General features: G+C 39.9%; 1 protein-coding gene across 1 annotated transcript; it reads right to left on the bottom strand.

Moving 5' to 3' along the window:
• Positions 1–1173: 1173 nt before the first annotated feature.
• Positions 1174–1946, bottom strand: Lhfpl3 (LHFPL tetraspan subfamily member 3). The gene has a single exon (XM_037203575.1). It carries the CDS (start codon positions 1727–1729, stop codon positions 1256–1258), a length of 474 nt encoding a protein of 157 aa, XP_037059470.1. The 5' UTR covers positions 1730–1946; the 3' UTR covers positions 1174–1255.
• Positions 1947–25993: the final 24047 nt, after the last annotated feature.

Raw genomic sequence — 25993 nt, 5'->3', positions numbered from 1 at the left:
GGGTCCCAGTCTCACAAGATAACAGGAACCTTAGCATGGCCCAGCACCTTTAAATACTGACTTATCTTACACTTTCTGATAAACTCAAATCCCTCCTATGCCGGAAAGCTTCAAAAATGGAATAAACAGTATCTTAAAACTCAGTTACTTAAATAATGATAATAATAAAACATAAATGAAGATGTTTAACTGCCGGAGACATTCAAGATCCCTCCAATCCAAAGGATTTCAACAGTGTGTCAATAGCTCAGGAACCCTTGACTTCAGAGGAGAAGGCAGGCAAGGAGTCAGAAGCGCTGTAAGAGCCAGTTTTGTTTCAACATTCTTCAAGGCCACCAGAAAATGCACTCATCATTCTTTCTTGATTAAAAGTAACTTCGATGCTGGGGTGGGGGTGGGGGTCTTTCAAATTGCTCAGCTGGCAACAGTCTACTTATAGGAGTGATGAGGATGCCACTGAAGAACCCCGCTTTCCCTTTTTCCCTTTACCTACTTCGCTAACACCACTTCCCCAAAATGAGATCTTGAGAAATCCCGACTCCCTCAAGACCTCCCTATTTGTTTAGAGACAAATTGGAAGGACCTTGGCTGACAAGGAGACTCTGGGGGTGTGGCTTTGGGAAACTGCTAAGGAACACTCTAAGCTACATTTTTTTTTTTTTTTAAGAAAAACGCAAGGTGGGGGTGTTAAGCAAAATTAAGATTTACTCATCACCAGATGGATGATAAAATATTTATGGTTACCCAAGACAAATTTACACGCCCCCCTCACACACACACCCTGGAGCAAAGACAAATAATCCTAGGAAAGGGTTGAACAGGCTGACTTGATCCTTCTACTACAGCATCTCTAAATCCGCTTTTCACCTGCTTGTATCAGTCTTCCCTAGTCCCTCAGCGTGCTTGCGCACGCGCGCTCACACACACACACACACACACACACACACACACACACACACACACACACACTGTCTCTAAGCGGCCACTTCTCCGCCCCCTTCCCCCCCCCCCCCCCATCTTCAGCTCTGAGCGGACTTTATCCAACAAGGGCTCAACCTCCAGGGCGTCCCTCTGGGTGGCGTCCCTAGCACTCAGGAGGTTCGGAAAAAGCCTGGAGACCTGGCGCCGGTGCCAAGGCTGAGGAACCGGGGGTTCCTCCTTCCACTCTCCTCAGTCTGAGAGAAGATTAAGTTGTCCGGACCGCAGAGCTCAGGGAGCGGTCCCTCCCACTCCAACCCCTCCCGAGCTCGGACACTCAAGGGTCCCCCGCCTCCACGGAGGTGAGCGCGCACTCACCGGAGGTGAGCTGCATCCAAGCACAGATCTTGTACACGGTGGCTGTGTTGCAGAAGAAGAAGAGGGTAAAGCAAACGATGCAGGCGATGATGAGCATCATGGAGAGGCCGATGAAGAAGGAGGCGGCTTTGAAGGCGCCCGAGGGCAGCGTGGAGAAGTCCGTGAAGCTGCCCCTGCAGGTCAGCTCCCGGGAGAAGCCGTTGCCGATGCAGTAGTGGAAGAGCCCGAAATAGCCGGCTTGCGGGGTGTCCACGCCGTCGCCGATCCAGTAGGGCTGGATGAAGCACACCACGTTGACGATGGCAAAGCAGATGGTGAAGATGGCCCACAGCACGCCGATGGCCCGCGAGTTCCGCACATAGTTGGTGTGGTATAGCTTGGCAGCCTCCTGAGCCGGGAGCATCGCGGCGGCGGCGGTGGCAGCTCCAGGCATTCTCCCCCTCCTCCTCCTCCGCCTCCCGGTCCTCCGCCTCCCCCCGCCTCTCCGCTCGCAGGAGACACACTAGCAGAGCCGCGCGCGTTGCAAATCCCCTGCCTCCGCCTCAGCCCAGCAGCACCAGTTCTAGAGTCTGCATCCTCGCTCCCGGAAGGAGGGCGGGGGAGCGCAGAGCACCCCTCCGGTTCGCCTGGCACAGCCTCCCCGCTCTCCCCGTTGCCTTCTCTCCCTCCCTCCTGGCCCCGACTCCAGCCCTGCTCAGCACCCTCCACCCCTCTGCCCGCTGCTGCAGCTGCTGCAGCTGAAGCCTAGGAGCCCCCGCGCCCCCCATTTCCTTTCCCGCCTCTGATCCCCTTTCCTGCCAGTGCTGCTGGTGCCCCAGGGCGCAAAGGACCGTAGCTACTCTGAGATGCTCCTTAAGTGTCAGACAGGAGCCAGAGAAGCCGCTGTGGAGTTGGGGGAATCTAAGAGCGCACCCACGGAATCCTAGAGGCACTCCCTGGATCCTGGAGGGTGTGCTGCCAGCCAGGGGGCTGATCCTGGGAGCTTTTCATCACCGCACAGGAACGTGCTTTGACCTCTGCATCTTGCAGAGAAGAAATAAGCAGCATGGCAGGAGCAGGTGAGAAAAGGAAGATGACTAGGACGTGGTGCCCCACAGAAGCTTCCCTGTCAAAACCACAGAATCGCCCCTGGCTAATTCTTCGGGTACCTCAAGTCCACAGATGGAGACAGGAGAAGTTGGGTAGAAACCTGTCAGACAATAATGTAGGAGTCAAGCTTGGAGGCTGATCTTCTATTTCTAAGAAGCTTGTTTCTCTTCCCACTTTCCCACTATTAAACCAAATGAACTATGGCCAATTGAAGCCCCATGCTTCACTTTCAGGCAAGCCACTTCTCTCCCACAGAGCTTGCAATAGATGGGTCCTGCATGCACGGAAGAGATCGTCACAGAATTTTAGAGTTTGTTTGAAAACATCCCATAGTTTGGCAGGTGTTCCATTTATTACACAAATATTCATTGGCAGCTAGTGTGTGCTAAAGACTAAGAAGAGGATGGCAATGGATATGTGTCTTAACGGTGGAAGTAGTCTCACCTCCCCCACAACCCAAAGCTCCAGTTAACCAGACTGTTATCTTAGGGTAACTTCCCTGAATCATCTGCAAATAATGCCTTGCATAGCTGGTGTGCACCTTTTACTGTTCCCCTGTTTGATTTATCCAGCATTGTCATTGCTCTTTGTAACAGGCCTATCTATCAACGAGTTTCTCTGTTGCCATTGCATTGTATGGTTCCTTCTGTGAACCCAGGATGCTCAATAGCAGGAATATACTTTGGTACAAATCATTTTAAACCCCATGATTGCTGAATTCTTTGAGCAAATGGAAGGCTGAAGTCTGTACTATATACATGAACCTTCAATTAAAATAGCCCAAAGTCTAAGTAATAGAGACTAGTTATGCTCTTCATCTGACACCCTAAAGACCTGCAATTGTGTGGGGGCAGGAAAGGGAGCGGGTTTGGGACAAGGGACACACGAGATAAGGAAGGGGCTTCTGCTTCAGCTGTGAAAGATCTGAAAGTGTGAGTGTGGAATTTTACAATAAGCTCTCCTATAGGTATGGAGTTGAGGTATTACAATTACAGTTCAAGACCCATCAGGGCTTTGAAAAGAGGGCACCATTGAACAGATCAGGGGACTGTTAGCTAGGGTAAAACAGAATTCCTCTCAGGTGCAGCTGTAAACTTTCAGAAAGCCTTTAAAATATCAAAGCAATTTAGGAGATGCAGAAGGTGACATAAATGTGGACCAGTCCAATATAATACTTTATGTCTTTAAACATGTAAGTCAAGAGGATACATCTTCCATGTATTGGTGGTAGTGAAAGGTCAGAACTTCTGTGAGGTTTCATTCTGAACTCCCCTACACCTGTTGGCACACCAGCATTTTAACTTGGGAGCAGGATGAGGAAAGAAGTAATGAGATTTGTAGGGCCAGTTGACAAGCAGTGTGTCCTAGGGCAGTGAAAGCTTCAAGGCAAGAATTGGCAGTAATGTCTAGTGACTCTTGCAAGTCCTCAAGTCCCTAAGCCTGCTTATATAAAGTGATCTTTCTTTGAAAGCTTACTTACTGTTGCTGGGTTGGGAATGAGTTTGGAGGTTGCTGAGAAGGAAAAGCTGAGAATCAAAGGGCCTAGTTATATCTTGATGCTTAAATTGCCTTCATGGGACAAAGAAAAGACTGGCAAGTGACTCAGACTCAAGGGTTGTGAGTCAAATAGCTTTTCTCTTTGAGTCATGCCAAAGGAAGGCCTTATTCTTGTTCCAGGCTCGGAATTGCCTCTGGGTTCGTGCTCAGAATCCTTATTGTGCCAGAAGGCACATTCAAAGGTGTCCACTCTTCTCAACAACCACTGAGAACAGTCCAGAGCTGGCAAGCTGTTAAGGTGCTCCTGTGCATTCCCCCTAAGAATTCATCATTTCCTCCTTCAGGTTAGGATTGGGAAAGTGTGAACTGGACCATGTCAATAGACCTTCTATTTCCACAGTGCCTTGTACTATAGCAGATTTTCAGACTGACATGGGGTCCTCCAAGAATGTCGTAACTAGGGATGAGCTGGAATGCTAAATTCTATTTTAGACTATGCCATCAGTGAATGTGTTCTCTACCAGTCTTCAGACTCCTTTGCCACTGGCATTCCAATCTTGTTCTTTGCCACCAGGAATTTCACAGATAAAACTGATCCCATCCTTCATGTGAAATTTTTACTTGCATCATATAGGTCAATTGTTCTCAACCTGCAACTCTTTAATACAGTTCCTCATGTTATGGTGACCCCCAACCATAAAATTATTTCATTGCTACTTCATAACCTTGATTTTGCTACCATTATGAATCATAATATAAATATCAGATACACAGGATATCTGATATCATTTGACCTCAAGGGATTGCCACCCATAGGCTGTGAACCAGTGATATAGATAGACTTTAAGAGTCTCAACAGCTAAACATATGTGAGACTCTGCAATCATCCTGTGTGACCAGGACAGCTGTTTTGGGGAGAAAGAAATAACAAAACTAGCCTGATTCATGCTACAAAGTTGCTATTGATAGAAAGGTATTTTGAAACTATAACATGATTCATAAGTGCTAAATAACTAGTAGAAGTCTGTCGTTGACAGCATAGAATTAGAAACACTGAATGCTCAAATCTCAGATCTCACTGTTGAAAATGCCTTTCTCTTACCGCCACAAAAAGGGTGAGTAGTGAAACTCCATCTTCACACTCTGTCTCAGTGCATGCTAGTTGGGACTATAAAAGATAAAGAAACCGAACAATAGTTGGGCTGTGTGACCCTCCTGAGGTCCTCAATGAGGTAAAAAACTAATCTGATGCAGCACAGGAGAGTGCAACCTCGGGACCCAGATCTAGTCTTTTCCTTAACACTAGAAGCCCAGGCTCTTGAGGGGCTCCATTTCTCTTCTCTGCAATTTGGTGAGGAAGAAAGGACAGAAGATGTGTTCTCAGATCCCTTACTATAGTAAAATTCTATTTTACAAAGACTAAGATGATTTATTTAGAAAAGTTAAAAGAGAGAAACAATCTAGCATTTGAAAAAAATAAGAAAAATCTAAAGAAGGTTTATCAGATTATGACAAAGTACACATTTTATTCAAAATTGAAAGCCTTTCTGAAATTGTGTAGATGTAATTTTGCAAGCAATGGATGCTCAGAATTTCCAGATGAGTCATTGCTTGTGAGCAAGGTAATAGAGAGAGAATTTCTAAATTCTGTTCATTAATTGATTAATAGAGTTTTGTCCAAGGTCAAGACTTTAGGGCAGAATACAAAGATTCTAATGGCTAAAATCTTCTCACCCGTAAAGGACTCCCTCTCTCCCCTTAGCCATTCAATTTTCTTTGGGACTTTAGACATCAGGAACCACCACTTAGTTAATCAATCCCTGGGCTAGCAGAGGCAATCAGATGGTCTGAGTGTTTCAGCACTTTCTGAAAAATCAAGCTCAAATTGAGGGTCAGGTGTACTGGGTAGTTTCAGGTCAACTTGACACTAACTAGAGTCATCAGAGAGGATGGAGCCTCAGTTGAGGAAACTCCTGCATGAGATCCAGCTATAAGGAATTTTCTCAATTAGTGATCAATGCAAAAGGGCCTAGCCCATTGGTGGGTGGTGCCATCCCTGGGATGCTGGTCCTGAGTTCTGTAAGAAAGCAGCTGAGCAAGCATGTCACATGAAGCAAGCCAGTAAGCAGCTCCCCTCCAGAATCTCTGCATTAGCACCTGCCTCCTTTAAATTCCTGTCCTAACTTCCTTCAGTGATCAACAGCAATGTGGAAGTGTAAGGCAAATATTCTTTCCTCCACAACTTTTTTTTGGGGGGAGGGGTGCAGGGAGTAATGGTGTTTCATTATAGCAATAGAAACCCTAATTAAGACACCAGGTAAGATGGTTCTAAGATAAAGTGACTTGATGACCTGAGTTGGCCCCCAGAATCCACATGGTAGAAGGAGAAAGCAGACTCCTGCAAGTTGTCCTCTGATCTCCATATATACACCTGCCAGGACATGGATGTGTCCACCCTACTCAAACAAACAAACAAACAAACAAAAATAAACCAAATACATAAGTGTAAAATATCTATCATTCATTCTGAACTGGTCTGTTGGAGTTTTCCAGAAAAGGTACAGCTTATTGAAAATACACACTTTCAACTTGGGGTTCATACTGGAAAGCACCACTTGGATTCTCTGCTATGAGCACCTTTATATACAAATCTTGTCTCTCTTTTTTTTTTTTTTTTTTTTTTTTTTTTAATGTTTACATACCTTTAATCACACAAATGCTAAAAAAAAAAAAAATGTTTCTACATAGTCACACAAAAAATGTTAATACTGATGACTCAGTACTCTGGGCATAAGGGCACATGTCAGTGCCTTCCAGGTTGGGCTGCAGAAGCTGTTCAAACTCTCAGCAGTGTATAACCACAGCCATTTTTTTTTTTCTAATCTACACCACATGATCATTCCCAGTTGGCTGTGGTTCTCTTCCATGCAGTGGGCCTGGCTGTGGATTTGTTTTGTGTTTATCGGGTTTGAATTGAAAGAGAAGCTCCTATTCCCTTCATGTTGTTTGAAGGAAGAAACTAAAAGTTGAAATGGCTCAGGCAAATTATATAGGCCTACAAATAAAACTATAGCCTAAATGTGTCGTGATGCATGATATATCACATTGCATTGGCCAAAACAGATCAAAGAGAAGCCAGAAGGCAACGTAATAGTGACGAGAAGTTCTCAGAGGAAGGAACTGAGTGAAAACCTAAGAGGTTAAATAAAATCCACTATATTCACTTTCAATTCTGATAAAAACTTTAGTGTCAACTTACTTTCCAAATGGTCCCTAAAAGTATATTCATATATGTGTTTTATTTAAATTCTGTGATTATTTTATTTCAAGTAACCATTATATCCCATCTGAATGAAAAGAAAGTGCACCTTAGTGGGGCTTACAATGAAAAACATTAACTAAGTGAAGAAAGGCTGATAGTTATACTGTATGATTAGGCCTGCTAAAAATAAATTTACTTTTTCCTTTTATTAAAATTAGCTCTCCCCACCACCCATCAAGGCCTGTAGCAAGTGGGAGAGCTGGCCCTGGGGTCATAAGAGCTGGAGAGCTGTCCCTGCCCCTCATCAGCTGCAGCTCTCCAGAGAGTGGTCCCTATAACTTAGCCTGAGCAACATAGTAGAGCTGGCCCTGAAAGCGTAGGTGTGGGAGGGTCGACCCTGAGGACATGGATGAGGGAGAAATGACCAGCCTGTTCCTCTTCACTGCAAGGAGTGAACTATTCAGGGCAATGCTGGAGCGCTCCCCCTGGTGGTGAGGACAGGAGAGAACTGGGAGGGTGACCAACCCTGCAATTACCCAGGCCTAGAGCCAGGGTTAGGTGTTGGCATACCCTAACATCCACCCCTACAGTGATCTCCTGGAGCACAAGGCAGGTTGGCGGTGGGGTTTGGGGATTGGCCTTGTGGACCCAGGGCTGCAAGATCTCCATGACAAAGGGCAGCAATGGGATGTCCAGGAAGAGCCCCAATGAGGGCCCATTGGTCCATGGTGCAGCAGACCAGTGATTCTTTGGGATGAGCACCTGCCTGTAAAAATCTAGGGATAAAGGGGTTTACTGTGTGATTCACTGTATCATGCTGCAGCTTCCATGATGAGATTCTTCATTTCTCCCCACCCCCCACCCTGCCTTTTTTCTCTTCAATTTTATTTTATTTTAGGGAGGGGAGAGAGAGATGAGTGAGATTAGGAGACATGATGTGTAGGCATGATGTGAAAGACACAAACATAAATAAAAAGAAAGTAAAAAAAAAAAAACCTTTTTTTCTCACATAATATACCCTGATTATTGTTTCTCCTCCGTCTAATCCTCAAAGTCCTTCCCCATTTCCCCTACCGCAGATCCACCCTTCTTTCTGTCTCTCATTAGAAAACCAAGCTTCTAAGGGATCATAAAAAAATTAAAATAACATAATGTAATAAAAACATAAAACAAAAACTAATGCGCTAAAAAAGGATGAAACAAACAAAAGGGAAAGCAACCAGGAAACATCATGAGAAACAGATGGAGACGCAGAAACCCACTCACTCAGGTGGTCATCCATAAAAACACTAAAGGAAGCCATAATAGATGTGCAAAGGACATGTAGTGTAAAAAGAGAAAAAAGACCATATATGAATAAAAAATAAGATGAAAAACAAAACAAAAACCCTGATATGACATTATGAGCCTAGGAACTTCCACAGATGCCATGGACTTAGTTTTCTGTTGGTCATCTAGTGCTAATGTTAACAGTAGTTTGTTTCACTAGTGAGACTCCCTTGAATAAAAATAAAATTTCATTTGAAAGTGGTTATCAACTGAAATGCTTCTGGGTTAGGGGTGGAGACATGTGTCCACTTCACCTTTCAGATCTAGGGTCCCATTGTGAAGGCCTGTGCATGCCCCCTTGGTTTTTGTGAGTTCATACGTTCATCAATCCTGGTAATTTAGAGTCTTGATTTCTTGGTGTACCCATCTACTCTGGCTCTTACGTTCTTTCTAACTCCTCTACCTTAGGGTTCTCTGAGGTGATGGAGACATCCTGTTTAGGGATGAGTGTTCCAAGGTCTCTCATTTCTTTGTATAATGTCTGGCTGTGGATCTCTGTATTTGTTCCCATCTGCTGCAGGAGGAAACTTCTCTGATGATGGCTGAGGAAGGTACTGATCTAAGCGTGTAGTAGAATGTCTATAGGAGTCATTTTATTGCTACTTTAAAAATAAAAGAGGAAAAAAAAACCCACAACCCTAGGTCCCTGGACTGTCTAGTCTCAGGTTCTTGGTCACCCAAGAAGTGTTGGGTACGGGTTCCACCTGGCAGAGTGGGCCTTAAGTCACATCAGATATTGGTTGGTTACTCCCACAAGCTTTGTGCCACCACTGCACTAGCGTATCTTGCAGACCAGACATCATTGTAGATCAACAGGTGACTGAGTTGATATTTATTTCTCCTTTGGTAATTTGCAGGGTACCTTCCTCTACCAAAGAAACCAGAATGTAGGGGTGAAGTTCTATATAGGTACCAGCTCCATGTCTTCATGTTTGATGAGTCCTATAGATGTTGCCTTCTGCAATAGGAACTTTTGGTCAGTCTGTGGAGTGCAAATGTGTTTCTAAATATTGAGAACTGACATTTAGGAATGAGTTTGGGGTAGAAGAGGGATTCGTAGAGGGTTCACAGGTGGTAGGAAAGCAGAGTATTACACCAAAATCTGCTTAGTTCCCTGAGAATGGCATGGGGGGGGGGCACAGTAGGTATCATAAAACCAGAGAATTTGATATAAAGTGGTCAGAAGTTGGCCTATTTGCTTCTCTGGCAGCCTTGGCCAGCAGGTTTCTGGGGAATGCCCCCTGGAGTTGGGGGCTGGCATAAATCTATGAGTAGGGGGAAGAAAGTTTGGAGGAGACAATCTGTGTGATCCACTGAGGATGGGGGCAGCAGAGAGGAGAGGCTGCAGCAGGTGGTCTGCTACTGAGCTGGGGATAAGCCAGGAAAACTGGATTTGAAGGAGAAAAGAGAGAGGTGAAGATCCAAAATTAGGCTACCTGCTTCCCTGGCTGGAATAATAATTTATTTTTGAATGAAATTTACTTTCAAAGTGAAAAAAAAATGTGTTTTCCTAAGAATTTTCAGGAGTGCTAGTGAAGTTGTGTATATTGGAGGAGAACCTACAACCAGTATTTACTAAACCAGCATAATTTCTAACAGCAATCTAAACATTTGACCTCACACCCAGAGATAAATGTAATCTTCACCCCTCATCAAGAAAATGTGTCCTTGCAGCCAATGGAAACCACTATAGAAAACCACAACCAATCAAAATGTAGAGTTGTGGGGCTTGCTCCTAGGGCTAGAGAACATTGTGGAAGAGGGGGCAGAAGGTTTGTAAGAGCCAGAGGATCAGGGAGTTTGCTGTGAGACTGTGTCTCCTAATAATGTAAGAAGCTATACTCATAAAGTTTCGCCACCATGACCACACAAACATGAGCTGAACAAGAACAACACCAATAGACACACCATAATGGATAGAGGAAAGCCACAACCCTACACAAAGAACTATAGTCAACTAAGGAATGCAGAGTAGAAGAAATAGTCTTCTCCAGGAATGAGCACACCAATGGATTATGCAATACAAGTAAAATTATACAGACTAAGCAGGTTATAGTTAAAAATATATATATTTAAAATATGAAATAATCATTAATGAAAATATGGGTCATAAATTTGAGAGACAGCGAGGAGAGGCACATGGGAGGATTTGGAAAGAAGAAAGAAAAGGGAAGGAAGGGAAGGGAGAAATGTAATTACATTATAATCTCAAAAATTAAAAAATAATTTACAATATGTTTCAAACTTGAATATGGATTATTTTCAAAATACAAGAAAAATTTCACAAAACTAGTGGACCTATAGTAATAACTTACAGAAGTATTACTTTAAAACTATTTAAATATACAGGCTAAATACTATATAACATAAAACTTAATCAACTCTCACTAACAGAGACATGAAAAACTCAATGAACCTCTCCTGAAAAACAAGTTAACTGGGAAAAAACCAAAACAGTCATTGAGGCTCCTAAGATTGGTCAAAGGCAAACAAGTCCAGAGGCATTTACTCATGAAGAACTGCTAGACTTTAAATTAATAGGGTGGTCAGAGCTGTCCCAGATGAATAGCAGTGAATTCAAAGACTGGTGACTACCCAAGGTGGTGGGAATAAAAGTTGGCTGACTATCCGTCCCTAAACAAGACTTTTACACCATCTTCTCTAAGGTCCAGGGAACATCTCCAAGTGGTGAATGTAATGGCAAAAGAGAATGTGAAACAACAAAAACATTATGAGACACAAAAATATCAGGAAAGTGTCACCTTTCATTGGGAGAAAAGATTCATTCTGAGTGGACCCAGATCACTTTCTGAGATAAAACCTTGAAACAGCTTTTTAAGATATATTTTCAAAACTAAAAGAAACCATGATTGAAAGGCTTGAAAGAAAACATGGTAACTGCCATTCAGCAAATAGAGAACCTCACTAGAGAAACTGAAACTAAAAAAAAAAAAAAAGAAAAGAAAAAAGAAAAACAAAAAAAAACCCACAGAAATTTTTAAGTGAACAAAATGTACAATAACTAAAATGAAAATTCACCAGATGTATTTAGTACAAGGTTTGATATAGTAGATAAAAATATCAATGAACTTGAAGATAAATCAACAAAAATTTTCCTATGTAGAAAAGGAGCATAAAGACACACACACACACACACACACACACACACACACACACACACACACGTGCACGAAATAATCTCTTCTTTCAAGGAAGAACCTGGATGGTTCTCTATTTATGCTGAATGAAAAGGCCAATCCTAGTAAATGCTGTATTGTTAAGTACAACAATGTTGAAATGACAAAATCACAGAAATGGATAATCAATTAATAGCTGTCAGGGGGCCATCAGTGGTGGGACTAGGAAGACAATGACTATGACTACGAAAGGTTACACGAGGGCTGTCCTGTGCTGGTGGCACTGTCCGTGTTGGCTGGATCAATGTTTACCCCAGTTCTGCTGTAATGCTATAGCTTTGCAAAGTGTTACTAACTGGAGGAAAGTGAGTAAATGATACCCATGAATCTCTGCATATTATTTTGTATGATTTAATGTAAATTTATAATTGTCTCAAAATAAAAAGTTCAGTTCTAAAATTATATATAGTGGATGGACCAAATACATTAAACTGAAAAGAGGTTTTCAAACCGCCAAGGACAAAAATCTAAAATATTCATCATCTGGAAATAGTTAAACAAAACGTGTTTGATCAGTGAGTGCAATGAAATTGTCCCAGAGCAAAAAGAAAATGATAAAGATGTGGATTCAAAGCATTGCGCTAAGTTAAAGATGCCAAGATAAAATCTTGTGATTGTGTTCTATGACATTCCAAAAATTAGGAAAACCAGTAGAGAAAGTGGATCAATGAGTGCCTGGGGCTGGAAGCTAGAGCACAGATTGACTTCAAGTGGCACAACAGGGCACTCCTATTCTAAAACTGGTGTATAATAATGTTTTCACAATTGTGCACATTTGCTAAGATACCATTAAACTGCACATTTAGAATAGTTTAATTTTATGGCAAATTATACATCAATGAAACTACTTACAAATTAAAATTAAATTAGTACTTATATCTCTTATAAAATCCATTTGTGAAATTATCATCCATCGCCAAAATTTGTAAGTTAAATTAAGTCAAGCTACCAAACTAATAAAATTTGGATAAATATTTACAGAGTGTAACTGATAACATTCCAAGTATCACCTTCTTATTGCATATTATTTATTCACTTACCCAAATGGTACAAGTTAACATTCAAAACTATAATATTCATGAAGATTATCTCATGACTCATTTGTCACTGTGAATTTGGTCATTGGTGAGCTGGCACAGGCTTTTGGCTTCTAGAAGACTGTAATGTCTAGACTACAGTAGGCTCCTGGCAGCATCATGTGCCAGGTGGGTCTCAGCTTAAGAAGCACTGACCTAAATCCATTTGCATTTCACCTGTAGTGTTTTTCAACTTTGTGAGTATTCATTTTTCATTGATATCCTCATTAAAAGCACAAACTAGTGCTTCAACTACTTATTCTGTTGGGAAGGGTATTCTACTAATTAACTTTTTTGTTGAAAACACCTGCTTTTCAATATTTTTTTCATTCTGAGTTTTTACTACTGCATCATACAGGGGAAAATAGAAAATACAAAAACACACCTTGGGCACATGTGCATGGTGGGTGCACAGCAGGGAAGGACACAGGGAAATGAAGGTTGCTCACTAGCAACCTTGGATCCACCCAAACAGAGGCATGATAGCCCTTTTGGGAAGACTAGCTGTATTGCAAAATGTCCTCCTCAGATGTTGGTTCTGAATTTAGGACTTAGACATACCGAATACAAATTAATAAGCCATGTGAAATAGTGCATTACCACTTGAAAAATTATCAGAGAATTCTTTGAAGATTTTATACCTCAAACCTCATTTTAAAGACAAGGTATTTATATTTTTGCTTGTAAATCTAGCATTTAATGGCTGAGCGGTCTTATACCAGGTCCTCAATGTATATATTATGGCTTCCAGTTTAGTGTTTTAATGGGATTCCTGAGTGTACAAACAAGTGAGTTTTTGATTCTTGTGCCTTCTCTTGGAGTCTTTTCCTTCTATTTGTCTTGTCCAAATTCAATGTGACAGGTTTTATCTTATTATATTTTATTTTGTTATATTTTATTATTATCTCTAGAAGCCTGATCTTTTCTAATGGGAGATAGAAAGGGAATGAATCTGGATGAGAGAGGAGATAGGGAGGAACTGGGAGGAGTAGAGGCTGGGGAAACTGTAATCAGGATATATTATATGAGAAAAAAAGTTTTTCCTTTTTTTTGTGTGTGTGGTTTTTCGAGACAGTTTCTTCGTATAGACCTGACTGTCCTGGAACTCACTCTGTAGACCAGGCTGGATTCAAACTCACAGACCCACCTGTCTGCCTCCTGAGTGCTCAGATTAAAGGTGTGCACCACCACCACCTGGCAGAATCTATTTTCACTATGAGGAAAAAAGTAATAAAGACATGATATTTGAGAGAACATCAAAAAGACAAGTTTGAGATTAGTCAATGCAATGCTTCCTTCACTGGTACAAATAAACACTAACTAGTGCTGCTGGAAGATGTGCACTAAGTTAGGGGCTGAAGTTACAGATGTTAATAAGACATAATAAACTCCTGATTGAAAGAGCTCACAAAACCAGGCATAGGAGAGAGATAAATTCAACTATGGCACTACAGTGTGGTAAGCTCTTACATTCCATTGAGATGAGCTCTGGGCGCACAGAGTGGATGTCTATAACTAACCTGAGACTCTGAAAAGCTCCCTAGATGAGGGACAGATTGGTGAGGGTGTGAATGGTGGTGAGAAGAAGCAGGAAGGATGGTATGAAAAGAGAAAGCCATGCAGCAGAAGGCCCAGAGGCAAGAGAGAGAGAGAGAGCTTGAGAAATCAGAAGTGAAATGAAGAGAGGTGCCTATTCTCATTCATGTCTTGCCATTATGCCTGTCAAATGTATATTATCTTTAAATTTCAGACATTGGTCCAAGTGGTATGGATTCAAAGCATAAGATTTGAACCCCTCTTATTCTGAAGAAACAAGAATCTAGTGTATCAGTGCTGCAAGCCACAGGAAAATGTAATGGAATCCAGTTACTATCACAAAAGGTACTACATGGAAAGGTCAAGAACTTTTCCAATGGTCAAGTCATGGCTTAAGAAGTCTTGGTGATATTTTAGCCTTGTATACGTTAGCCAATTCCTGCAATGATTTCCTTATATGCTATATGTGCTCTCAAAAACTCATAGCAATGTATTTTATCTAAAATACCTGTCAAGCATCCAAGGCCAAATGATCTCCTGAACTAAAGTAACACCCTTATGGAAACAAGGCCTGTCTCCTAGGTCAGGCAGATAGCTTTATTTCTTTTGCAGTTTAAGCTGAGACCCTCCTTTCTTACACAGCCTTACTAACATTATAGGTTCCTAACTTTCTTTCTTTCTTTCTTTCTTTTTTTTTTTTTGGTTTTTTTTTTTTGTTGTTGTTGTTGTTTTGTTTTTCGAGACAGGGTTTCTCTGTGTAGTTTTGTGCCTTTCCTGGAACTCACTGTGTAGACCAGGCTGGCCTTGAACTCACAAAGATCCGCCTGCCTCTGCCTCCCGAGTGCTGGGATTAAAGGCGTGCGCCACCACCGCCCGGCGGTTCCTAACTTCTTACCCAACCACTTCTAGGAATGTAGTTTGAGCACATACATTCCCTTTTTCTGATATATTTACCGATTTTAGCTCTCAGTTGACCTCCTCCTTTACCACTCACTCCCCTTTTGGGTTGTGAAAGAAAGCCTGATGGTCACTACCTGAGGAAAACTCACGTCTGTCTTTATGACCCTAAAAGAATTTAAGCCTGGTGACCTTGCTTTGGCTAGAGCACTGCTATTGCATGGGTATATAATTGTAAACCTCAGAGACTTAGAGAGGATTTTGAGGATTTTGACTGGAGAACTAGATGGCAAACTAGAAGAATGAGATGACAGATGAGGAAGAGCCAGCTGGGGAAGAATGAGATGGGGAAGAACAAGAGAAGGTGGGGCAGAACTAAGATGAGAGAATTAAGATAGAACTTAGAAGGGACAGCAGATAAAGGCAGAGAGAAATCAGGCAAGAAAGGAGCTAGGCACAAAAACAGAACTGAAGATGTGTAGGTAGGATTTTATCCCAGAGGAATAAAGTAGACAGACAAAGCTTGGTGTACTTAGATTCATTTCCTAAAAATAATTCTCTCCATTCCTAGCTTCTCTTCTGGGTCCCTGGGAAGATTATTAAGAGATATCAGGAGATACCTTAATAACATAGGACCTCCTATTTCTTTCATGTTGCTAGTTTCTCCATAATAAGGAACCCAATGTTTAGTTCACCATTTAATCATTTTTAAATATACAGTCCAGTGCATTAAGTATATTCACAGTTCTACAATAAATCTGTAGAACATTTTCACCTCGCATAACTGAAATCCTATGTCCAATAAACATTCATTCCTCCTGCCCCTTCTGCTCAGCCTTTGACAGCCATCACCCCACTTTCATTTCCTGGGCCATTTTTGACAGCTCTCAGTACCTCACGTGATTTGAATCACCCAGTGTTTGTCCCTTTGTGACTAGCTTGTTTTAGATAGTATAAAGTCTTGGAGGACTCATCAGATTGTACCATGGGACAAAATGTCCTTCTTTCTGAGTTGCATAATGTCCTACTGTGTGTTTCTTCCAAGATTTCTTGAACCATTAATCTGTCCATGGACTTCTGGTTGCTTCCTTCTATTGGCCACTATTAAGTAGAGTTGAAATGAATATTGATGTGAGAATATTTCTTCAAGACTCTTCTTTAAATAGTGTCTGGTATTTATTGACAAATGTGATTCTTGCATAATTTTGTGGTGGTCTTTTTTATGTCTTTGAGTAAAAGACATAATGTTGTCTATAATGGCTGCAGCATTTTACATTTCCACTTAGCAGTACCATTTCTATACCTACCGTTTGTATGCCTTCTTTGAAGACTTCTTTGTACCCATGTCCTTTTTAGAATCAGTTTACTTGTTTTAGTGTTGACTTGTAGAAGTTCTTTATACATTTTGAATATTAGGCCCTTACCAAATCTGTAAATATTTTCTCTCCCTGATAACTTGCACTCATTCCAGTGCATTCTTCCTTTGGTGTGCAGAAGTTTGAGAGTTTGGTATATTTCTCTATGTCTACACTTGCTTTGTTATCTGTGCCTCTGGTGGTGTAGTCAACATGAATCTTTGCCAGATCCAATGTCCTAAAGCTTTCCCCTGTTTCTTTTATTGTTTGTTTAATTCTCTCTGGAGTCTTACTTGCACATCTTTATTCCATTTTGACTTGAGTTTTGTGTATGGTATAAATTAATAACCTGACTTCTTTCTTTTGCTTATGGGTATGAAATTTCCCCATAACTGTTTGTTGATAAGATTGTCATCATTTTGCGGTCTTGGTACCTCTGTTGAAAATTACTCTGTGGTACTTATGTGATAGTTATCTTGGGTATCTATTCTATCCCATTAATCAGCATACATAGGTCTTTATGCCCAGCAACCTATCTTGATTTATAGTGTGTTTTGAAATGAAGAAATATAGAGTTATAAACTTATTCTTTTTCCTCATTACTTGGGGTCTCTTGAAATTCAAAAAAAAAATTAGGATGCTTTCCCCATTTATGCATAGTATACCACAGGGATATAAATAGAAATTACAATGAATCTTCAGATTGCATTGATCAATAGTGAAAATTTAGTACAAGCAAGCTTTATAAATTTACAAACAGAAGATCATCACCTGTATATCTGTATGTTCTTTGAAATCTTTTACTCATGTGTTATAGTTTTCAGTCTATGTTCACCTCTTTGTTGAATTTATGCCTCAGTATTTTATCATTTGTAATACTATAGTAGTTAGGGTTGTTGCTTTTCAAATTGTTTGCTGTTAGTGTTAGAAATTTATCTGGCATTATGTATTGATTTTTCCTTCCTATCTCAGAATCTTTATTAGTCATAACAAATTGCTGTGTAGATGGCTGGGGTCTTTGGGTTCTCTATGACCCTCGCCCCAGACAAATTTGGAAGTGTTCCCTTTTCTTTAATCCCTTGGAAGAGTTTGAAAAGATGTTAGTGTTAATTCACCTTTAGACATTGGTAGAACTCTCCAGTTGAACCATATAGTTTTGGGCTTTTCTTCACTAGGGTGACTTAGTATTTCAGTATCATTACTCCTTACAAGTATGTTCAATTTTTTAATTTCCTGTTTATTGAGTCTTAATAAACAGTTTCTAGGAATTTATATATCATTACATTAACCATTTTGTTTACATACAGTTGCTTCTTTCTGCTTCTAAAATGCTTCATTCTGTCTACCCTCACCCTGGAAGTTTCTTTTGTCACCTCATTTCTGCATTACTGCAGTAGCTACCATTATTCTTGCTTTCATTCTCTCTCATTTATGCTTTAAACTAAGGACATTTAAAATACAAATCTGATCATGCTCTACTTAGAACATCTACTTAGAACCTTGTGTGTTTTCTGAATGCCCTTAGGTGAAAGACAAAATATAGACCCTAGCATTACTCTGCCAGCTTTGATTACCTCACCAGCCTCAACAATCTCAACTATAGGATTCTCCCTTCCTCAAGCCTTTCTTCACCACGTAAACCTCTCTGTGTCTTTGCTCTCACTACTTCCCTTTCCTTTTATACGGCTTTCCACATGTTGTTCCTTTCACTTAAAATCTCTGAAATGTTTAGCTTTCTTTTTTGTAATGGCTAACAGCTGTCGACTTGACTGAATTGAGGGATGTCTAGAGAATGGTGAAGGTGTGTCTATGAGGGTACTTCCTGTGCACTGAGTGAGAAAGGCTCACTCTAATGTGAGTGATACCATCCAATAGACTAGAATAGACAGAAAAACCAGAAGAGAGAGGGTGCCTCTCACTTCTCCATCAGGCAACTTCTTTTGCTGCTGTCAGTGACAACACACTCCTGCTTCTTCAGTTACTGAACCAGATGCATGTGAACAGCTCCCTAGGTATATCTAGGCCTTTGCCCAGGAGCAGGGCTTGATCCTTGGCCCATCTTTCTAAGGCTTCTGGCTTCTCAGGGTTGAGCAGCTACCAGTTTCCCCAGTTCTCCAGTCTTCAAATCATACTGCTGTGAGATATCATTCTGTACACTATAAATATGTGTTGCTCTGATTGGTCGATAAATAAAATGCCAATTGTCCCGTAGCCAGGCAGGAAGTATAGGTGGGGCAAGCAGATAAGGAGAATTCTGGGAAGAGGAAGGCTGAGTCAGGAATCACAAGCCAGATACAGAGGAAGCAAGATGTCAAGGCAGAACTGAGAAAAAGTACCAAGCCACGTGCTAAACATAGATAAGAATTATAGGTTAATTTAAGTGTAAGAGCTAGTCAGTAATAAGCTTGAGGTAATGGCCAAGCTGTTATAATTAATATAAGCCTCTGTGTGTTTACTTGGGGAACATGAGTGGGAGAGATTTGCCCTGACTGCTGGATGGCTGGGACACAGGAAAACTTTCCAGTTACATTTGGCTGCCCAATGAGGGGCAAGAGTTTCTACGTAAAACCGGAGAAAGCTTTAAAATAGAGGATTACTAAAATGGAGCTAAAAACAGCTTCCGAGTTGTGTCTCTCAGGCAATCTGAGCTACAGTATGGCAGGTTTGCACGGGCATGCAGGCCTGAGCGCAGCACGGCAGATTCCCACTGAGTTACACAGAGGTTTCTCCAAGCCGTGCAATGCACTGCATGGCAGATTTAGCTTTTGCTAGTACAGACAAAAAAAAAAAAAAAAAAAAAAAAAGAGGTTTCTGGGCTACACACTGCTGGATGGAGGCGTGGACCCACTGCCTCCCAGAGTCAGCAGAGAGCATGGCTCCCAGAGCTGGTGGTGAGTCACCTCAGCCCTGTTGGGAAGCTGAGGTGGGTGGAGTCAGCAGCCAAGGCTGCCTCTTCTGTCCTGGCCATGCTGCAGTTTAAAGCAACAGATTCACAACAAGACAGATTCAGATGGAATAAAACTCTGTTTACAGTGTGTGTAAAAATGCACATTGGCTTAAAAGAAAGAGAAAAAGGAATATATGCAGTTATATAAAGAAATTGTAGTTTTAAAAAAATGAAGTCTTTAAAGAGACAGTAAAAGTAATATAAAAATAAGCCACATAAAGTTGGAAATCACACACAGAGTCCGGAATATATTGTCTTTGGAATTTTTAACTGCAGAAAGACTTTTGAATGTAAAGGCTGTTCAGTTAAATCAATAAATATATTTTTAAGGTATCTTAATTTCAAAATTTGGATCTAAGGATATGTTGCTTTGAAAAGGAGGCTCTGCTTTTGTTTCCACAGGAAGCAAAAGGCTATGGATTTGTTCCAGGTTAAGATGGATCAGATTTGATCAAGTGAGACCTCCTGAACCTTGATAGATGGTATCTATCAGCAAAGGTTATAGCTGGTCTTCACAGGACTTGACCATTATCTCAAATTTTCTCAGGATCCCCATAAGACTACCAGTGCCCCCCATCAGCAGGAAGTAGCCTAGAATACTATACCCACATTCCCAAAAAATAGATTATGGATGTTTGTCTTTGTTTAGATTGTTGGTTGCAAATTGTTATTAGTCATAGTCAATTTCTTTCTAAAAGAAAGGGGGATATGATATAGAAATGTAAGATATAGATATGATAGGATGAAAGGGTAGATTATTGAATCTACTTTTAAAGAACAACAGCTTGTTTGAAATGTTTTACAATGCTATGGATTTTAGTTTATGATACAAATTTAAAGTTAATTTTGTTATACTATATGTATATTTCTACTCTTATTAAAGGTATTATGTTTGTACAGCTCATTGAAATTGTAATATATAATTAAGAAATACAGATTAATAATTAGCCATCTATGATAGTTAAACTTATAGTCATGTTAGTTAAGTTTTCTAGGTATACATAGATATAATTCAATTAGGTAGATAATCTTCGAACACTTCAAAGACCTAAAGAATATGGCATTTAAAATGTTTTAAAAACTTAGACTTTCCTGGACATTGAGACATGTCTGCTCCTGGCAGCACTCATTTACTTCAAAGAGAAAGATGGGTGTCAAAGACATCCCATATGGAGTTTATCTTCTTCTTAGCAAAAATAGCCATTTGGGCAAGAAACTACTCTTGCCTGGACTGCTGATAATATGCTGTATAATTAGACATATAGCCCATAGGAAAATGACCACTGAATTTACCAAAACAAGTTAAAATGATCTTTCAGTTCCCTGCTTCGCAAAGGAGACTGCCAGACATTCTACAGGACACAGAGAAAAATGACTGAGAGACTAGGCTTATAGGCTGAAGATAGACGCTCCAATGTTGCAGAGGAAGTTTGGATGACTGTCCAGGTAGGCAGCTGTCTCTGTCATTTTCAGAATTTTGGAAGTTGCTTACAATGCATATTTCCTGTTTACTTAGATAATATTATATCCTTCTGGGGTCTTTGATGGAGTTAAAGACTAGATAGTTATAATTTTCCTTGGTTATCATAAAAGATAAATTAGATATGAAACTTTAGACTCACAAATACAAAATAGAATATTTTCTTTAATTTTGTCAAATACAAATAGACTAGATATTATAAATAAACTAGATATTGTAACTGTAATTCTTGCTTGACAACTGTTCTGTTATATGTAATTTTACTATGTTAAAGTTAAAACCTTCCTTTTTGATTAGACAGAAAAGGGAAAGTGCTGTGGGATATCATTCTGTATGCTGTGAATATGTGTTGCTCTGATTGGTTGATAAATAAAATGCTGATTGTCCAGTAGCGAGGCAAGAAGTATAGGCAGGGCAAGCAGATGAGAATTCTGGGAAGAGGAAGGGCTGAGTCAGGAGTCACCAGCCAGACACAGAGGAAACAAGATATGAAGGCAGAACTGAGAAAAAGTACCAAGCCACGTGGCTAAACATAAATAAGAATTATGGGTTAATTTAAGTGTAAGAACTAGTCTGTAATAAATAAGCTGGAGGCAATGGCCAAGCAGTTATAATTAATATAAGCTTCTAACTGATTATTTTATATGTGGGCCATGGGACTGCAGGGGCCTGGTGGGACTGGAGAAACATCCGACTACATTATACTGGGATTTTTCAGTTCCTATGAGAGACCGAACCAACCTAATAAATCCCTAATAGTTTCCTGGTTCAATTTTATAAAAAAAAAAAAAAAAACTCTGACTGAGGCATTTGTCCTTTAGATCTCAGTTTATTTTTTCCCAAACGAAACAAAACAAAATCTTTCTTGGGTTCTTAGACCTCTTTCCATTCTTTCATATTACTTATTACTGTTACAATTATGCATCTACTTATATGACTACTGCAATAATGTCTATCCCTCTTATATATACCAGTAATTATATATGTTTCCTCACCACTTGTAAAAAAAATAGTCCTTAATTAAGTGAAAGCAATATTTGTTAAATGAATGAATTAATGAGTATATAGTTGTGGCAAAGAGACTTTTTCAAAAATGCCCCCAATAATATCTCCCACTCAATATGTTTTACTTCACATGAAACTTTGATGATCTTCCTTAGGGGCAATGAGAACTATATTTCCAGCTCTTGACTGTAGCAAGGGCCTGAATACAATGTTGTATGACTTCTCGGGCTAAAGCAGAAAAGAGAATAGCTGTTGTGTGAGTCTTTTGAAATAATTGTTCTTAGAATCTAGCCACTATGTCATGGGGAGGTCCAAATATTCCTGTAGAGAAGCACATGAGCTAAGAGGTTTAGAACCCATCCAGCAGCTCTGGTTTGACTCACAGGTGACACCTTAGTTGAGCCATTCTAGCTAGTAATGTGTAGAACAGCAAAAAGCCATCCCAACAAGGCTCTGGTCCCAAGTCAGCTTTGACTATTGATCTACATCATGAACTATGAGGTAATTTGTTACAGGAGAGAACTAGGATATGTAATAAAAGAGATTAACTGACCAAATATTCCAGACCAAGAGGTAAAAATTACCATATCAATTGAATATATAAGCCCCTTCAAAGTACTTTTTGTTTAACCATTTCACCAAAAAAATAGAGAGAAGTGACCATCCAAATGCTACATTAAAAAAAGTATGTCTTTTTACCAAGTCCACATCACAACTTTGTTCTTTACCTTGGCCTGGTCCCTTAATCTTCATCAACCACTCCTTTCTTGTCTTTATCTGTCACTCCTCAGCTACTTATATCTATTAAATTGCCTGCTTCTACTCTTGGTAATACAAAATTCAGGCTAATTCTGGTTTCATGATTGGCAGAAATGCAGTTTAAAAGACCATTTAGGAGCCATAAAAGACCATTAATCCAATTTTCAGCAACATCCCTTCTAACCAAAGTTGTCTGTATGGTTTACATTCTGGATTTTGCTTTTGCCTGCTTTGGAGAATCTGCTTTACTGGATAGTTACAAACTGAGGAACTTTCTGGATTTGCTGCATCCTGACTGCTGATTAAGTTGGTAGAGATTCGATGATTGTGACAGGGATTTATGTAACTAATTTTTTCCTGATAACTTCATAAATCTGACTCTAATTTGTCCACAAAAGCTATTCTACTGACAGAATCCAAGTAGAAGACAGTGTGTTATGGATAAAGCATTTTAGATCTGTTGAGGAAGGCCACCTGGATTTACACTCTTGATTGTCATTTATTAATTTGTGCTTCTGGTCATGTTAACTATTCTTCCCAAAGCTCCATTTCTCTAGTTGCTCAGTGTGTACAACTTGCAGATTTTGAGAAAGGTTACACCAGATAGATAGACCACATGAAGCACAGCCACAGGAAGTGCTCAGGATTGCATTGCACTGACATGTTGTAGAATACTAGTCGAAGATGTGTTACATTTGTTTATGCTGCAGAACATTTGTTTTATGATGCAAATGTGTTGCATTCTTTTATGTTGCATTTGTTTAACTCTGTGAAGCTGTGTTACTGTGCCTGTCTAAAACACCTGATGGTCTAATAAAGAGCTGAACAGCCAATAGCAAGACAGGAGAAAGAATAAGCAGGGCTGGCAGGCAGAGAGAATAAATAAATAGGAGGAGAAATCTGGGACGAGAGATGGAGGAGCAAGAAAAGTGGAAGGAGAGGAGGACATCAGGGGCCAGCCACTCAGCTACACAACCAGCCACAGAGTAAAAAATAAAGTATATACAATAGAGAAGGATAAAAGCTCAGAGGCCAAAGGTAGAGGAGATAATTTAAATGAAGAAAAGCTGGCTGGAAATAAGTCAAGCTAAGGCCAGACATTCACAAAAAAGAATAAGATTCCATATATTTATATGGGTGCTGGGTGGTGGGCCCCCAAAAGACCAAAGAAATAAGATAAAAATAAATAAATAGATAAATAAAAATAAAAAAGCTATACTGACTCATGACTCCTTGGGGACCGTTTTACTGTAGATGACCAATGGTCAATCTTTGCATGACCATTACTTCAAAAAGTGATGAGACTACTTCAAAATTAGCAAGCAAGTTTAAAATTTTTAAATCTTTCATCATGTTCAACCATCTACTCCCTTTTCTCCCTCTGTTGGTGTCTCATGTTTATTGCAATTTTATTACAAATCTATCAGCCGAAAGACAACTCTCTCAGTTAATTTGCATATAGCTTGAGGAAGGATGATATCACTAACTATTCAGAACACTGAATAGTAACATAGAATTTTCAACTAATTTCAGAGAACTCATATCTTGCTTTCAGAGAATTGGTTAATAAAACTTCAGGTCCATCTAGATGATAATGTATTTAAATGTGATCACAAGAATTACTTCCTAGTGGGTGAAAAGGAAAACAATGTAGTATATTTCCTTTTACTATGTCAGTGCCTACCTAGTACAGTGGAGTTTATTATGTTAAATAACAATTGATCAAATATAAAAATGTGCTAAGACTGGATATTTCAAATCAACTGTGTTAACAAATTACATGCTTTCTAGTCACAGAGATTCTGGACAAAAAGGACTTTTCCTTTTTCACGTCATTCCCTGACCTAGGATTTCCACATGATCTCAAACGGTGTTAGAAAAGCATATTTCTGTGAAGGTTAATATGAGCAAATTAATTATTTCGCTCCATGATGTGATCCTATTAAAACTGTAGTTTTATCACACATATAATTCAACCTGGGAGTAAAATAATGAGTAACACTTTGATAGTGTCATGGAATAGTATAATATAGTCACAGTTTGACACAGCATCCATTCTCAGCGCTTCACACAAATGATTCTATTTCATCTTTAGAATATGATCATGAAGAAGATAAGATGACTATTCTCATTTTATAGGTACAGAAGTTTGGGCTTACAAGGATAAAATAATTTTCTTATGTCACACAGGGAAAGAAAGAGTCAGACCTGGGATGCTAACCTATATCTGTCCAATTTCAGAGCCTTCCTTAATCACTATGTGTTGACAAGTTGAGTTGTATTAACATTAATAACTTCTGTCTTTCAGAAAGAACTATTAAGAGCATTTATTAAAAGCCGGCAAGATGTCTTAGTGGATAAAAGCACTTGCTGTGCAAGTGTGATGACCTGAGTTTGATCCTTGGAGTTCACAGTGGAAAGAAAGAACCAGCTCCCAAATGCTGTCCTCTGACCTCCACACATGTGCTGTGTGGGGTATATGAATGCCCACATTCACACACATACATCATGTACACACACATAATAATAATAATAATAATAATAATAATAATAATAATAATAATACAATTTTAAAGTTTTTAAAGAAAGTAAAAAGAGGAAAATAATGTTTGAAAAACAGAATGTCAGTATCAAACAAAGGAATTACATATAGCAGATACATAGAGGTAGATAGATATATTTATATATACAGATGTCATATATAAAGGCACAGATACAGACATATATTAACTAAAATATGTAGGAATAAGACAATAAAATAGAAAAAATGGGCAAAGTGGATAGAATTTTTATAAAAGAGGTTAATGAGTGTGAAGAAGCAGCAGAAAGCAGCAGATGTGCAAATGCCATGAGCTGTTGTACCCCTGCTATCTTAGGTTTCTGTTCCTGTGATAAAACACCATGATCAAAAGCAATTTGGGGAGGAAAGGTTTTATTTCAGCTGAAAGTTCCACATCACAGTCCATCACTGAGGAAATCAGGGGAGGAACCTGGAGACAGGAGCTGGTGCAGAGGTCATGGTGAGGAAGGTCTTCTTACTGGCTTGTTCCTTGTGGTTTGCTCAGCCTGATTTCATAGAACACCCAGCCTCGCTAGCTTAGGGGTGGCCCCACCCACAGCAAGTTGGGCCTTGCTATATCAATCATCACTCAGGAAAATGCAACTTGCCAACAGGCCAAACTGATGGGGCAATTTCTCAACTGAGGTTCCCCTTTCCAAATGACAGTAGGTAGTGTCAAGTTGACAGAAAACTCTCCAGCACACCTGC

Source organism: Peromyscus leucopus, chromosome 3 (assembly GCF_004664715.2).
Source record: "Peromyscus leucopus breed LL Stock chromosome 3, UCI_PerLeu_2.1, whole genome shotgun sequence".
NCBI lineage: Eukaryota > Metazoa > Chordata > Mammalia > Rodentia > Cricetidae > Peromyscus > Peromyscus leucopus.
The sequence above is the reverse complement of the archived record's forward strand: the minus strand, read 5'-3'. Positions and strand labels throughout refer to the sequence as shown.

Excerpts from the sequence above, each read along its gene's own strand:
- Lhfpl3 (XM_037203575.1), bottom strand. The coding sequence starts at position 1,729 with ATGCCTGGAGCTGCCACCGCCGCCGCCGCGATGCTCCCGGCTCAGGAG.